The sequence below is a fragment of the Populus trichocarpa genome, chromosome 2 (genome assembly GCF_000002775.5).
Source record: "Populus trichocarpa isolate Nisqually-1 chromosome 2, P.trichocarpa_v4.1, whole genome shotgun sequence".
Classification (NCBI taxonomy): Eukaryota; Viridiplantae; Streptophyta; class Magnoliopsida; order Malpighiales; family Salicaceae; genus Populus; species Populus trichocarpa.
The window spans coordinates 20,073,177-20,086,242 of record NC_037286.2 but is presented as its reverse complement, the minus strand read 5'-3'; the positions used below and the strand labels follow the sequence as shown (position 1 = coordinate 20,086,242).

Below are 13,066 nucleotides of genomic sequence, written 5' to 3'. Positions count from 1 at the left end.
GAAGGGAGGCTTTGATACAACAACAGGAATCCTCTTTGATACTTGTATGATTAGAACTTAGAATCTTCTTAAAATTTGTTTGAAACTTCTTTCAGTTTCTGTCCATTCACTGTGCAAATTGACCAAATTAGACTGAAAGTTTTAAGTTCTGACATGGTTTCAAGCTGTATGCATACCGCTAAGTGGGATTAGTTTTTGGTGTGTTCCATTATTGAATATCAATATACATGTTATTTGCCACGCTATAGTGGTCTTTATCTTGGTTTTCACAGGTTTTTGTTGCATATTTATCTTATATAGGCTGGTCATCTCATCTGAAGATGCACAAAATATGGATCCTAGATCACCCGAGCAAGCAAGTAATGGTGATGAAAATTAAAGGATGTAATTTCTTTTGGATTACCCACACAAGTTACGCATTGCTCTTTTGAAACGTGGGCATAATTGCAATTGCTTTGCCATCTTGGCATAAGATTTCTTTCTTCCTTTTTTTTTTTTTTTTTTTTGGTAAATGTGGGTGTCCGGGCCAGCCTATACGTACCTTGATTAATCCCCCGATGCCTAAAGTTAACGACCATGTAAATTTTCAGTGGCCCTGAAATTTATGGCACTCGAATTGATGACTTTTAGGGAGCAAACTCAAGACTTGACCAATTAAACTATACTCTTCAGGTTGATTTCTTTCTTTCTTTGTGATGCTATGTGACTTCAAGGGTGACACAGTGGTAACTAATAGTTATAGGGTATAAGAAGGTCATGTGTGTGTGTGTTTATATATATATATATTCTAAATGGTGTGGGGGAATCACTGTTCCCCCACACCCAAAAGCACTGTGGATTTGTAATCCACAGTGCTTTCCTCTCTTTTTTTTTTCTAACTTTTTTTTTTGTTTTTTTTTTGTTTTTTTTTCAACTTTTCTATTTTTTTTTCATTTATTTTTTCTTTTGTTTTTTTTAAAATTATTTTTGTTGATTTTACTTTTTAAATATTGACCTGGTTAAAATTTTTGCTTTGTAATTTTTTTCTTTAAACTACTGTGGATTGCTGTGATGTTTTTCCACATAGTTTTTCTATTTTATTTTTTTATTTTTCAAAATTATATTTGTCGATTTTTTTTAATATGGAGCTGATTGAAAATTTAGTTTTGTAATTTTTTTTCTTTAAAACATTGTTGATTGCTACAGTGTTTCTCCGCGTGGTTTTTTTTTATGGTTTTCTACGAAATTATCTTTTGTTATTTTATTTTTTAATATTGAGCTGGTTAAAAATTATAGTTACAATATGTGAGGAAAGTACTGTAACTTTCCTCGAAAATTACTGTTGATTGCTACAGTGTTTTTTCCCACATGATTTTTTTCTGTTTTTGTTATGTTTTTCCCTAAAATTGTCTTTGTCAATTTTATTTTTAAAATATTAAGCTGGTTAAGAATTGCAATTACAAGTAAATACAAGTTTTTCCTCACAAAACACTATGGATTGATACAGCTTTTCCTCACATGGTTTTTTTCCAGTTTCTTTTGTGTTTTCTTTTTTGTAATATTTTTTTTCAAAATTATCTTCGTCGATTTTATTTTTTTTAATATTGAGTTGGTTAGAATTTAACTTTGTAATAAAGCTTAATCACGTGGGGAAAGTATTGTAGCTTTGCTCATAAAACATTGTTGATTGCTACAGTGTCTCTCCGCATGGGTTTTTTTTGTTATAATTTTGTTCAAATTATCTTTTTAAATTTTATTTTTTTAATATTGAGTTGTTTGTGAATTACAATTACAAGTCATTACAAATAAGGTTAAATCATGTGGGGAAGCACTGTAACTTTCATCACAAAACACTGTGAATTGCTACAGTGTTTCCAACATGATTTTTTTTTCCTTTTTGTGGTGTTTGTTTTGTTTTTTTTTTTTTCTAAAATTCTCTGTCGATTTTTTTTTTAATATTGAGTTGATTAAGAATTTAGCTTTGTAATTTTTTTTCTTTAAAACACTGTGAATTGTTGCAGTGTTTTCCCATGTGATTTTTTTATGATTTTTTCCATGATTATCTTTGTCAATTTTTTTTTTAATATTGAGTTGGTTAAGAATTATAATTACAATAAAGTTAAATCATATGAGAAAAGCGTTGTAGTTTTCTCACAAAACACTGTGGATTGCTACAATATTTCTCTAAATGGTTTTTTATTTTATTTTATTGGGAAAAGCACTATAGTTTTCCTCACAAAACATTGTCAATTGCTGCAACGTTTTTTCTCATGGGTTTTTTTCCTTCCAAAATTATCTTTGTTGGTTTTTTTTTATATTAAGTTGGTAGAGAATTTAGCTTTGTAATTTTTTTTTCTTTTTATTAACTGAAAAGCTAAATCATGTGGTGAAAGCACTGTATCTTTCCTCATAAAACACTATAGATTGCTACAAATCATTTTGTTCAGTCTCTAAGTTTTTGTTCACCAACACAACTTTTTTTTTCTGTCATGAAATATTTGTTTCATCATACCTTTAATTTCTATTACTTATCTAGCGCTGGTTCATAATTATAACACTATCAAGTACATTTATTTTATAAGCTCGCGGCAGCGCGCGGGCATGTCATCTCGTATATATATAAACCTTGAAACATTTGGAGTGAAAACATTATCATCATAATAGTGAACCATATCAAATTTATTTTTTCCACTCGTTTTTTTTTTTATTAGATCATTTTTGCTCGGTAAGCCATGAAATAATATTTGAAATCATGAACAAATAAAACAATGAAAAATAAAGAAATATATAAACAGTTAACCGCCTTCAATTTTTATTCATTCACATCTTTTTTTATTAGATCTTTTTTTTTTCTATTTAACAATTGTAATTGGATTTTGTAAAATTAATGCTTATGAGATGCAATGCAAGATGGAAGAAATATTAACAAAAAAAAAAAAAAAGAGAGATTGAAATGCAACATAAGAAAGACATAATCTAGTGTAAGTTGCAATACCCATAATGTTTTTTTTTTCTTTTTTCTTTTTTTTTAATTTAACTTTTTTTTTCTCAATTTAATCATTTCACGTTAAGATGATTTGTAATTGGATTTGATGTTTTATTTTGGTTGAGTTTATATAATGCTCTCATGATGTTAAAAATAAGTTTTAACGTTGAGTTAATGCTCGATTTGAAAAAGAAAATTATTAACTCAAATCAATTAAAATTTTAGAAACTCAATTTCAAACTAAAACAAATATTCAATATTTTTTTCCCAACTCAATCATTGATTGAAATCAACATTTTTATTATTATTTATTAAATATATAATTTTTAATTTATTTTATTAAATAAATATATAAACTTTTCAGTTTTTTTCTTGTTGGTAAAATAAATATTAACAATGCCCTACTTTTTTGTGTTAAAGAAAAAAAATATTCTCCATCCCGTGGGGATGCAGTTGTGACATATACATCTTAAAAGCTAAAAAAACTTAAAAGTAATAAATATTTTTAATGAAAATCCAAGGAAATAAATATTGAAACAAAACTACTCAAGTTGAAAAGAAAAGGTAATTGTTTAATCATGGAGTTTTTATTAAAAAAACATTTTGAATATTTTTTTCTAAAACAACTTATTTATACATAAACATTTTTTTTTTTATCTCAGTAGTGAGAAATATTTAAATACTATATAATTAGCACACAAGGTTAACATTAAGACTTGATATAGATTAATTATTGCCTTATTGGGTTAATTAAATAAATTCATAAAAACACATGGGTTAATTGAATGAATTCAAATAATATAAAGGTTAATCAACCTAATAAAAAACACAAGATGGAAATATAATTGACCCAAACCTATAATTACATTACAAGAGAAACTAATACATTTGATGTTTTTACTGTTGATCAACTATTTGTCCTCTCATATTTTTCTCTTCACATCACTATTTATAGTCAATTTTTTTCTTGATCCTTGAAATTTCTTCCCTTTACACTTTGGTCACTGAAATTGTTTTTTTTTAATCCCATCCCTATAAGTAATGTTGGCATGGTTTTATATGTTGAAATATATTTTTAGTTGTATACACTCTCACAAACTGGATGTTTTTTAAATAAAAATTTAAAGATTAAAGATCAAAAATAATATTTTCAAAAATCAAAACCTCTCCTCACTTGCACGATTTAAAAGGCACAAGAAAATTCAATTTGGTCCCTCAAGCTATATTTTTTGCTATTTGATATCAATTTGGTCATATTTTGTATATTTTAATTATAAAATTTTATTTGTTTTACATTTTAGTTTCTAGTTATTGTTAAAGAAAAAAGAAAGTCATTGAAAAAAAAAAACAAAAAAAAGTCACCAATTTGATGCATCCTGCATCTTCGGTAATAGAAAGAAAAGTGTGATTACGGTTGCTTTTTAAAGTGCTTTTCACTCGGAAATGTATTAAAATAATATTTTTTTTATTTTTTAAAAATTATTTTTAATATCAACGCATCAAAATAATCTAAAAATACTAAAAAATTATTAATTTGAAGCAAAAAAATAAAATAAATTCAAATTTTTTCAAAAACGTTTTTGAAACACAAAAACAAACAGTACCTTCTAGATTACATAATATAATATAGTGTGTGTTGAGCATGTTCTGCAATCATAATTTGAAAAAACTCTAGCTTCTTCTTAATTAGAGTTTTAAGAGAGGTTTAGTAGAATGTATACAAAACTCTGATATAGGTTGACTAATTAAATATTTTCAAATATATAATTAGAGCAAAAAGCAAATCACTTCACAAGAATAAACATAGACATCATCGGCCACTTGCCTGTATCATGCATCTCAATGGACAACACCATTTATTAGTGACACAACGCCCGACATGCTTGGTAGTTTAGAATTTTAAAAACCCTAAAAAAAAAAAGTGAACAGGAAATTATTGTAGCTTTCGGCAATCTAAGGCAAAGTTCCAAATGGAACCAAACACTGGGGTGACATTTGATGATGTTGCTGGAGTGGATGAAGCAAAGCAGGATTTCATGGAGGTAGTGGAGTTTCTCAAGAAGCCTGAGAGATTCACTGCAGTAGGGGCTCGCACTCCGAAAGGTGTTCTTCTTGTTGGACCTCCAGGTACTGGGAAGACTCTTCTGGCCAAGGCAATTGCTGGTGAAGCGGGTGTTCCGTTTTTCTCCATTTCAGGTTCGGAGTTTGTTGAGATGTTTGTTGGTGTTGGTGTTGGTGCCTCTCGAGTCCGGGATCTCTTCAAGAAGGCCAAAGAGAATGTTCCTTGCATTGTATTTGTGGATGAAATTGATGCCGTGGGAAGGCAAAGAGGAACTGGAATTGGCGGAGGAAATGATGAAAGAGAGCAGACCCTTAACCAGCTTCTGACAGAAATGGATGGTTTTGAGGGTAATACTGGCATCATTGTCGTTGCAGCAACTAACAGGGCAGACATTCTTGACTCTGCCTTGTTGAGGCCAGGACGGTTTGATAGACAGGTAAGAATATGTTATCATGTTCGTATTGATTTCATATTGTTCTTCGGGGCAGTCCTCATTATGAAGCTTTAATGCAGGTGACTGTTGATGTCCCGGATGTACGGGGAAGAACAGGGATACTGAAAGTTCATGCTAGCAACAAGAAATTTGATGCTGATGTGTCTCTTGATGTGGTAGCCATGAGAACACCTGGTTTCAGTGGGGCTGATCTTGCAAACCTCTTGAATGAGGCAGCTATTCTAGCTGGGCGGCGTGGAAAGGCAGCAATTTCATCTAAAGAGATTGATGATTCAATTGATAGATTATGTGGAAGAAGGAATAAAAACTACTTCGAAACCCAGTAATGACCATCCTGCTGTGACTTCAGCGGCAAATTCAGTAACTTCATCACTCAATAGAAAATGCAGTGAAGTCCTTGATAAACATTTGGTATCAGTTACTGTCGCAACCCAAAAAAAAACATAATTATTTAAAAGTGTAAAATTTTATGTGGTGTAATTTATTTTTTCTAAAAACAAATTCGGTAAAGTTTCCCTTGTAACGGGACTATACCAAGTTGTCGACATCTTCATTCCTGGCACAACTCATATCATAATCATGGTCCAATCATCTTGGACTTCTTTCCCAAACAACGCATCACAAAAAAAAAGGTATTGTCCAATAATCAAGATGCAATTAATAATAATTATATAAAAATAATAAAAACTTAGATTATTAATATAACACTCGTATTATTTTATCATCCCAACATTCCTAATCATATGAACAACTATGATAGAATACAAATATTTAATTTAACATAATGATATTCTTAAATATTGGATACCCATTAATTACATATAAAAGTTTTGTTCTACAAATATAAAGGTTCATTCAAACTCTTTTACGTCATTCATAATTTTCAAAATACATGTTGATCAAAATAAATACACAAAAAGTAGCATATATTCAAGCAGGATCTATTCTACTGCTGCGAGGGTCCTGAAAATAAGATTAACATTTTATCAACATAATTATCAATAAATACAATGTATCATTTCACTATACCCATATAAATATATATATTTTTTCTATATACTTTATTATGAAACATTAATATCTTACACCTCCATATTCATTCCATTAAATTCCAATCTTAGCCGTTTCACGGGGTATTGCTCCCTCATTAGAGACACTAATTTATTCACTTAAGTACCGGTACTAATTTATCCGTTCAATTGCCGGTACTAGTTCATCCGCTAAATTACCAGTACTAATTCATCCGTTAAATTACCGGTACTAATTCACTCTCAATTACCGGTCATTAATTTATCCGTCCAATTACCGGTACTAAGTTATCCGCCCAATTACCGGGCATTAATTCACACTCAATTACCGGGTACTAATTCATCCGCCCAATTACCAGTACTAATTTATCCGCCCAATTACCGGACATTAATTCATCCGTTAACATCAAACATAAATTACAGAATTTCTAATTAAAATTAACACAAGTTTTTCAATTAATCTTTCTATAAAAATTCAAGATGTCGGATACCTACCTACTGGTGATGCTTGACTAGTAACTCTCTGCTGCTGTCTGGAGCCTCCAACCTCTCCCTTAAGGAATGAAGAATCAAAAGCCAAAACAAGTTGAATCAAGTTTTTTCCTTCACACTTCCCTTTAAGCTCAATTTTTTTTTCTTTCCCTAAAAGCACTCTTAAAATCTTCAAACTCCTTGTAGTCTCCTTAATGTATCAACCCTCTCTTTAATTACTTAACACTCTTTCTATCTTACACTTTGTTTTTGATTTTTCAAGCAATTTCCATGAAAAATGACACAAACCCTCTTTTTCCCATTTTTCTTCTCTTGGCCGGTTGCACACTCCCTCTTTTCTTTTCTTTTTTAATTGCTGGCAGCTTGTAAAGAGGATTGTTTTGGGCAAAGTCTCAATTTGGTCCCTAAGAAATTTCTAGACAATCATTACAGGAGCTTCAAAATATACTGGGGCTTAATTAAATTCAACATTTATAGGTGGCTTGATCTTAAATGAGGGGTGGATTGGATGGTGATGAAGTTTCTAAAAAATTTCAGATTGATTTGGGCTCTTTTCAGCCAATAATGGGTTTTCTGATGAAGACAAGCTGGTGTCACCTGTAAAATAAATTCTCTGATTCTTAAATCAGTTTTACAGCTAATAATGGGCTTGCTGATGGAGACAAGCCGGTGTCAGCTGTAAAGTAAAGTCTCTGATTCTTAAGGGAGTTTGACGAGAGAGGATTGAAACAAGAAAATAGAAAGTATAAGCATGGGTTTTAGTATCTTTGATGGGTTGAGTAATTAAGTATACGTAGATTAGTTTTTTTTTTTTATATATATAATTCGGGGTGTCCGGGCTAGTTTACGCGTACCACAACTAATTCTAAGGTCCACTGAACACCCTACAAGCCCAGTGGATAGGTAAAGCACCGAGGAGGTGACAAGTATGCACAGAAAGAATCGAACCCGGGTACAGAGAAAGAGAACAAGTCCCTTCCCCCGCTAACCCACGACCTTTTCATACCTGATTATGCTTGCTAATCTAGGAGAGAAGGGTGTTTGTTATGTATGGTGGCAGGCAAACCTATTACTTGAAATGGTGTTGAATATTTTCCACGAGTTCACAATGTTAGGTGTCTTCTTTTATTGTTAATCACCGCAAAATTAACCTCTAATGTACAAGTCAGAGGCATGCGCCTACTGCAAATGATAGCACTCTCCTCAAGAAATAACATTTTTTCTCAAGTCTTTTGGATATTCATTAATGCCCAAGAAATTTCATCAACAAGCTCAGCAAATTCTCCTTTGTATCCTATCTTTTTTCTCCAGCCCATCTTATTGGTAGCATAGTTTTAAAACCCGCTCCGGCTTGACAGGTCGACTCGGTTTATAAAAAAAAAAATGATTAAAAACTATATTAAAAAGATAAAAAATTAACCATCTCACACACATCTATTATATTATGATGGATAGAGAAAAGATTAAGCTTGTTATTTAAGTAGCATAGGCATGCTCAACTTTTTAATTATAGGCAAGCGCATCGGCCCACACTTCTAGCAAGTATGCTTCGCTTTTTCTTACAAAAAATAACCCTTAATTTTTTTTTCATTTTATAAAAAGATTCTTTTTAAATAAATTTATTAAAATTATATTTTAATAATTATCCAAATATCTCATAGTTTTTAAATAATAGTAGAGTTTTTTATGGTAATATTAAATTACTTTATAAATAATTATATATGCTCCTGATATGTAGAATTGTTTTTATAAAATTTGCACATGAATATTCAATGCAAATGAAATACCTATTTTTATATTTTCTTTATTGTAAATTTTCTATTTAATTTTTTTATATTTTTTATATATTCATGTCAAAATTATCAATTCATGTTTTTTTATTAAGTTTTTATTTAAAAAACAATAATGTTGATAAAAAAAAGTCATGTTTTTGTAAGAAAAAAAAGCTCATAATTTTTTTTATTAAAGACATGTATTTTTTCTCTCATTTTTTCAAATCATTAGATTTTTTTTGAAAATTTCTTTTAATTGTTTTTAGTTTTTATTCAATAAACCATGCTACTAATAAAACATATTTTTGTAAAAAAATACATTGATAAGAAAATATAATTTATAATAAAAATTATATTTTTTTTATAGAATTTAAATCAATAATGTTTTTTTTAATATCTATTGTGATTTTTATATAATTAAATAAAAAATATTCAAAAAGTACTTGATGGCAAAAAAAAAGTTATTTACATTTGTATCTATTTTTTTTATCTATTATAAGAAAGATTAAATTTTAATATAGTTTTTAATTAGTGTTAATAATTATTTTTTATAATTTACTAATTTAAATATTTTTTATTGTGTGTGTGTGTATATATATATTATTTTCTTATTTGTTAATAAAAAATCTTTATGAGACTAGAGAAAGCATTTAGCAAAAGCTTTCTTCTTTCGCATTAAAAATTAATTTTAAGGAGTACCTCTAGTGTCGCGCCGGTACCCTCACTAATTTTAGGCTTTTTGCCCAAGATCAATGCAGAAAATGGCCAACCGAGCCGAGGATGATGATCCATCCATCATACAGGTTTGTAAGAGAAGAAGATTTCCCTCCATGTTTGTTTAATATGAATAAGGTAAACCATTGGTTTCGTCGCGGTTTCTGCTGTGTCTGTGCAGAAGCAAAAACACAAACATCAGCACCAATAGAAGCAGACACATGCACATCACTCATCAAGCAATGCGGCACGTCCCTCCTTTCCCTCAAAACTTTCCATGCCTCCATGCTCAAATCCCACCTCCACCGCAACCTCCACTTCCTCACCAACCTCATTGCCCAATACGCCTCTTTGGGCTCCGTTTCTTACGCCTACTCCCTCTTCTCTTCTACCCCATCCGCCGATCTCTTCCTCTGGAATGTCATGATTCGTGGCCTTGTAGATAATTCACATTACCATCATGCCATTCTTCTGTACAAGCAAATGCTGAGATTGGGCATTCAGCCCGACAATTTTACCTTCCCTTTTATTATCAAGGCCTGCAGCTGTCTCCGCCACTTTGAATTTGGTATTCGGGTTCATCAAGATGTTGTTAAATTTGGGTACCAGTCTCAAGTTTTTATTTCCAATTCTCTCATTACCATGTATGGTAAATGTGACAAGTATGAGCTTTCTCGCCAAGTGTTTGATGAAATGCCTGACAAAAATGCTGTTTCGTGGAGTGCTATAATCGGTGCTTGCTTGCAGGATGACCGTTGTAAAGAAGGTTTTTCATTGTTTCGGCAGATGCTAAGTGAGGGATCTAGACCCAGCAGGGGTGCTATTTTGAATGCGATGGCCTGTGTTCGTAGTCATGAGGAAGCTGATGATGTTTATAGAGTAGTTGTAGAAAATGGACTTGATTTAGATCAGTCTGTCCAGAGTGCAGCCGCGGGAATGTTCGCTCGATGTGGGAGAGTGGAAGTTGCAAGAAAGTTGTTTGATGGCATTATGAGTAAGGATTTGGTGACATGGGCAACAACGATCGAGGCTTATGTCAAGGCTGATATGCCTCTTGAAGCTTTAGGCCTTTTAAAACAAATGATGTTGCAAGGGATATTCCCTGATGCTATCACCCTTCTTGGTGTGATCCGAGCTTGTTCTACTCTAGCATCTTTCCAGCTCGCTCATATAGTTCATGGGATCATAACTACTGGGTTCTTCTACAATCAATTACTAGCAGTAGAAACTGCCCTGATTGATCTTTATGTGAAATGTGGAAGCTTAACTTATGCTAGAAAAGTTTTTGATGGGATGCAGGAGAGAAATATCATCACATGGAGTGCCATGATTTCAGGCTATGGGATGCATGGCTGGGGAAGAGAAGCTCTCAATCTCTTTGATCAAATGAAGGCTTCTGTAAAGCCAGATCATATAACATTTGTATCAATATTGTCAGCATGTAGTCATTCAGGTTTAGTTGCTGAAGGATGGGAGTGCTTCAATTCCATGGCTAGAGATTTTGGAGTCACACCAAGACCCGAACACTATGCATGTATGGTTGATATTCTAGGCCGAGCTGGAAAGCTAGATGAAGCTTGCGATTTTATTGAGAGAATGCCAGTAAGGCCTAATGCAGCTGTCTGGGGGGCACTTCTTGGGGCATGTAGAATACATTTAAATGTAGACCTTGCTGAAATGGTAGCAAGAGCATTATTTGATTTGGATCCTCATAACGCTGGGAGATATGTCATCTTGTATAACATTTACACATTGACTGGCAAAAGAAAAGAAGCTGATTCAATTAGAACACTTATGAAGAACAGAGGGGTGAAAAAAATTGCTGGGTACTCAGTTATAGAGATTAAAAACAAGCTCTATGCATTCGTAGCTGGGGATAGGTCACACCCACAAACAGATCTAATTTATTCAGAGTTAGAAAGATTGATGGACAGGATTCGTCAAGAAGGGTACACACCAGATATTAACTTTGTATTGCATGATGTGGATGAAGAGACAAAGGAGAGCATGCTTTACTTGCATAGTGAGAAGTTGGCCATTGTGTTTGGCCTCTTAAATTTGGGGCCCGGGAGTGTAATCAGGATTAGGAAAAATCTTAGGGTATGTGGGGATTGCCATACTGCTACCAAGTTCATCTCTAAGGTTACTGGAAGGGAGATTGTTGTGAGAGATGCTCATAGATTCCACCATTTCAAGAATGGAGCATGCTCTTGCAGGGATTATTGGTGAAATGTGTCTGTATGATATCAGTGCCGGTAGATGATGAATATATGACTGGTTGCTAGTCACTATTTCCATCAAATTCAAAGGGCTTTTGAACTTAAGATCCGGTCAGTGTGGGGTGGCAAGTTCAAAGGAATTTGTTAGTGGCATCCATTCTCCTAAGCTGCAAAATAACATGTGAAGTCCACCTCAAATTTTGTTTTGTGTCTAACTATACAGGCCATTAGTGCCATTACTCGATAGCTTTTGCGAGGTTAGTATATGATACAATACAGGTGACAATTCACACTTCACTTCACAAGATCAGTTTGTTAGCTCTGTCAATTTTTATATCTAGAACAGGGAACTAGGGAGTTAACCAAAATCACAGGCTGATTTTCACTGAACTAAAACATTCCACATTAGACATTAATTTGGAATATTCTCCTTGTGGATATGTCCCTGAAATTAATTGGATAATTTAATTAATTGATTATGTACTAATTCATATTATTTCTCTTCATGTGACATGAATTCATTAAGATTATTTCTCTTTAGCCTTTTACAATAAGTTGAAGCAATTTATCTTAAAAAGGGATGATGTGGCCCGATTCCAGTGATTAAGGAGATCCTCTTTTCACTATAAATATCAATCTCTCCGAGCTCCCCCATTCTCACATTAGACAACCATTAAAGCTCAACCATCTGTTTGGTTTGTTCACTGCACGCTTGTTTGCTCTTACATTTTGCTAGAAGTGCTTGCTCTTCCTTCTATATGTCTCTCTCTGCTAATATTCTTGATTGGTGGAGCATTGTTTCTACAAATCACAACAATAACTCTTGGTATATCACCGATCTGCTAACCATTTGTTTGATCCGTGGCCAAGAACTCTCACACACTTTAAATCCTCGAACTAACATTTTTATTCACTAATTGAAATAGTTAAAATCCTTACGCATTACATTTGCTAAGTAAAATGGACTCAATTATAAAATGCTAAAACAATGAGTAAGATATTCTTTAAGCTTAACCCCACGTAAGCTCGTTCTAATAATTGTGTACTTAGTAAATAGCCTTTTTATTGAAATAGTTAAGTTTTAGCAATTACTAGAATATGCAAGCAGCAATCACTACTAACATGTTCTTGGCAGCAAGACAACTTTATGGTATATATCACACGTAAGTGTCGCGGCAATTATTTTTCTGTATCAGGATTTTGGTATGAGAGAAAAGAACAAGAAAGTCTTGTTCTTTATAAGTTACCAAGATTTAGAGTCGTCACCTAGTATCTTAGTCATTAGAAATTTTAACCGGTCTTCAGAGTATAAATAAGAGAACTAGTTGTGTATATGGATGACAATATCATCTCTACTATT

The 13,066-nt window shown here is 32.3% G+C and overlaps 2 protein-coding genes across 2 annotated transcripts; both read left to right on the top strand.

Moving 5' to 3' along the window:
• The first annotated feature begins 4,935 nt into the window (after positions 1–4,935).
• Positions 4,936–5,807, top strand: LOC112326557 (ATP-dependent zinc metalloprotease FTSH 2, chloroplastic-like). Its single transcript, XM_052450397.1, has 2 exons — positions 4,936–5,463; positions 5,541–5,807. Exons 1-2 carry the CDS (start codon positions 4,936–4,938, stop codon positions 5,805–5,807), a joined length of 795 nt encoding a protein of 264 aa, XP_052306357.1.
• Positions 5,808–9,430: 3,623 nt separating this feature from the next.
• LOC112326648 (pentatricopeptide repeat-containing protein At3g26782, mitochondrial) lies at positions 9,431–12,193 on the top strand. The gene has a single exon (XM_024595916.2). It carries the CDS (start codon positions 9,554–9,556, stop codon positions 11,714–11,716), a length of 2,163 nt encoding a protein of 720 aa, XP_024451684.2. The 5' UTR covers positions 9,431–9,553; the 3' UTR covers positions 11,717–12,193.
• Positions 12,194–13,066: the final 873 nt, after the last annotated feature.

What these genes read in the sequence shown, in the direction of transcription:
- LOC112326557 (XM_052450397.1), top strand. Translation starts at nt 4,936, where the DNA reads ATGGAACCAAACACTGGGGTGACATTTGATGATGTTGCTGGAGTGGAT. An exon ending in CAGGACGGTTTGATAGACAG is followed by an intron (nt 5,464 to 5,540) that starts GTAAGAATATGT and finishes GCTTTAATGCAG; the next exon opens with GTGACTGTTGATGTCCCGGA.
- LOC112326648 (XM_024595916.2), top strand. Translation starts at nt 9,554, where the DNA reads ATGATGATCCATCCATCATACAGGTTTGTAAGAGAAGAAGATTTCCCT.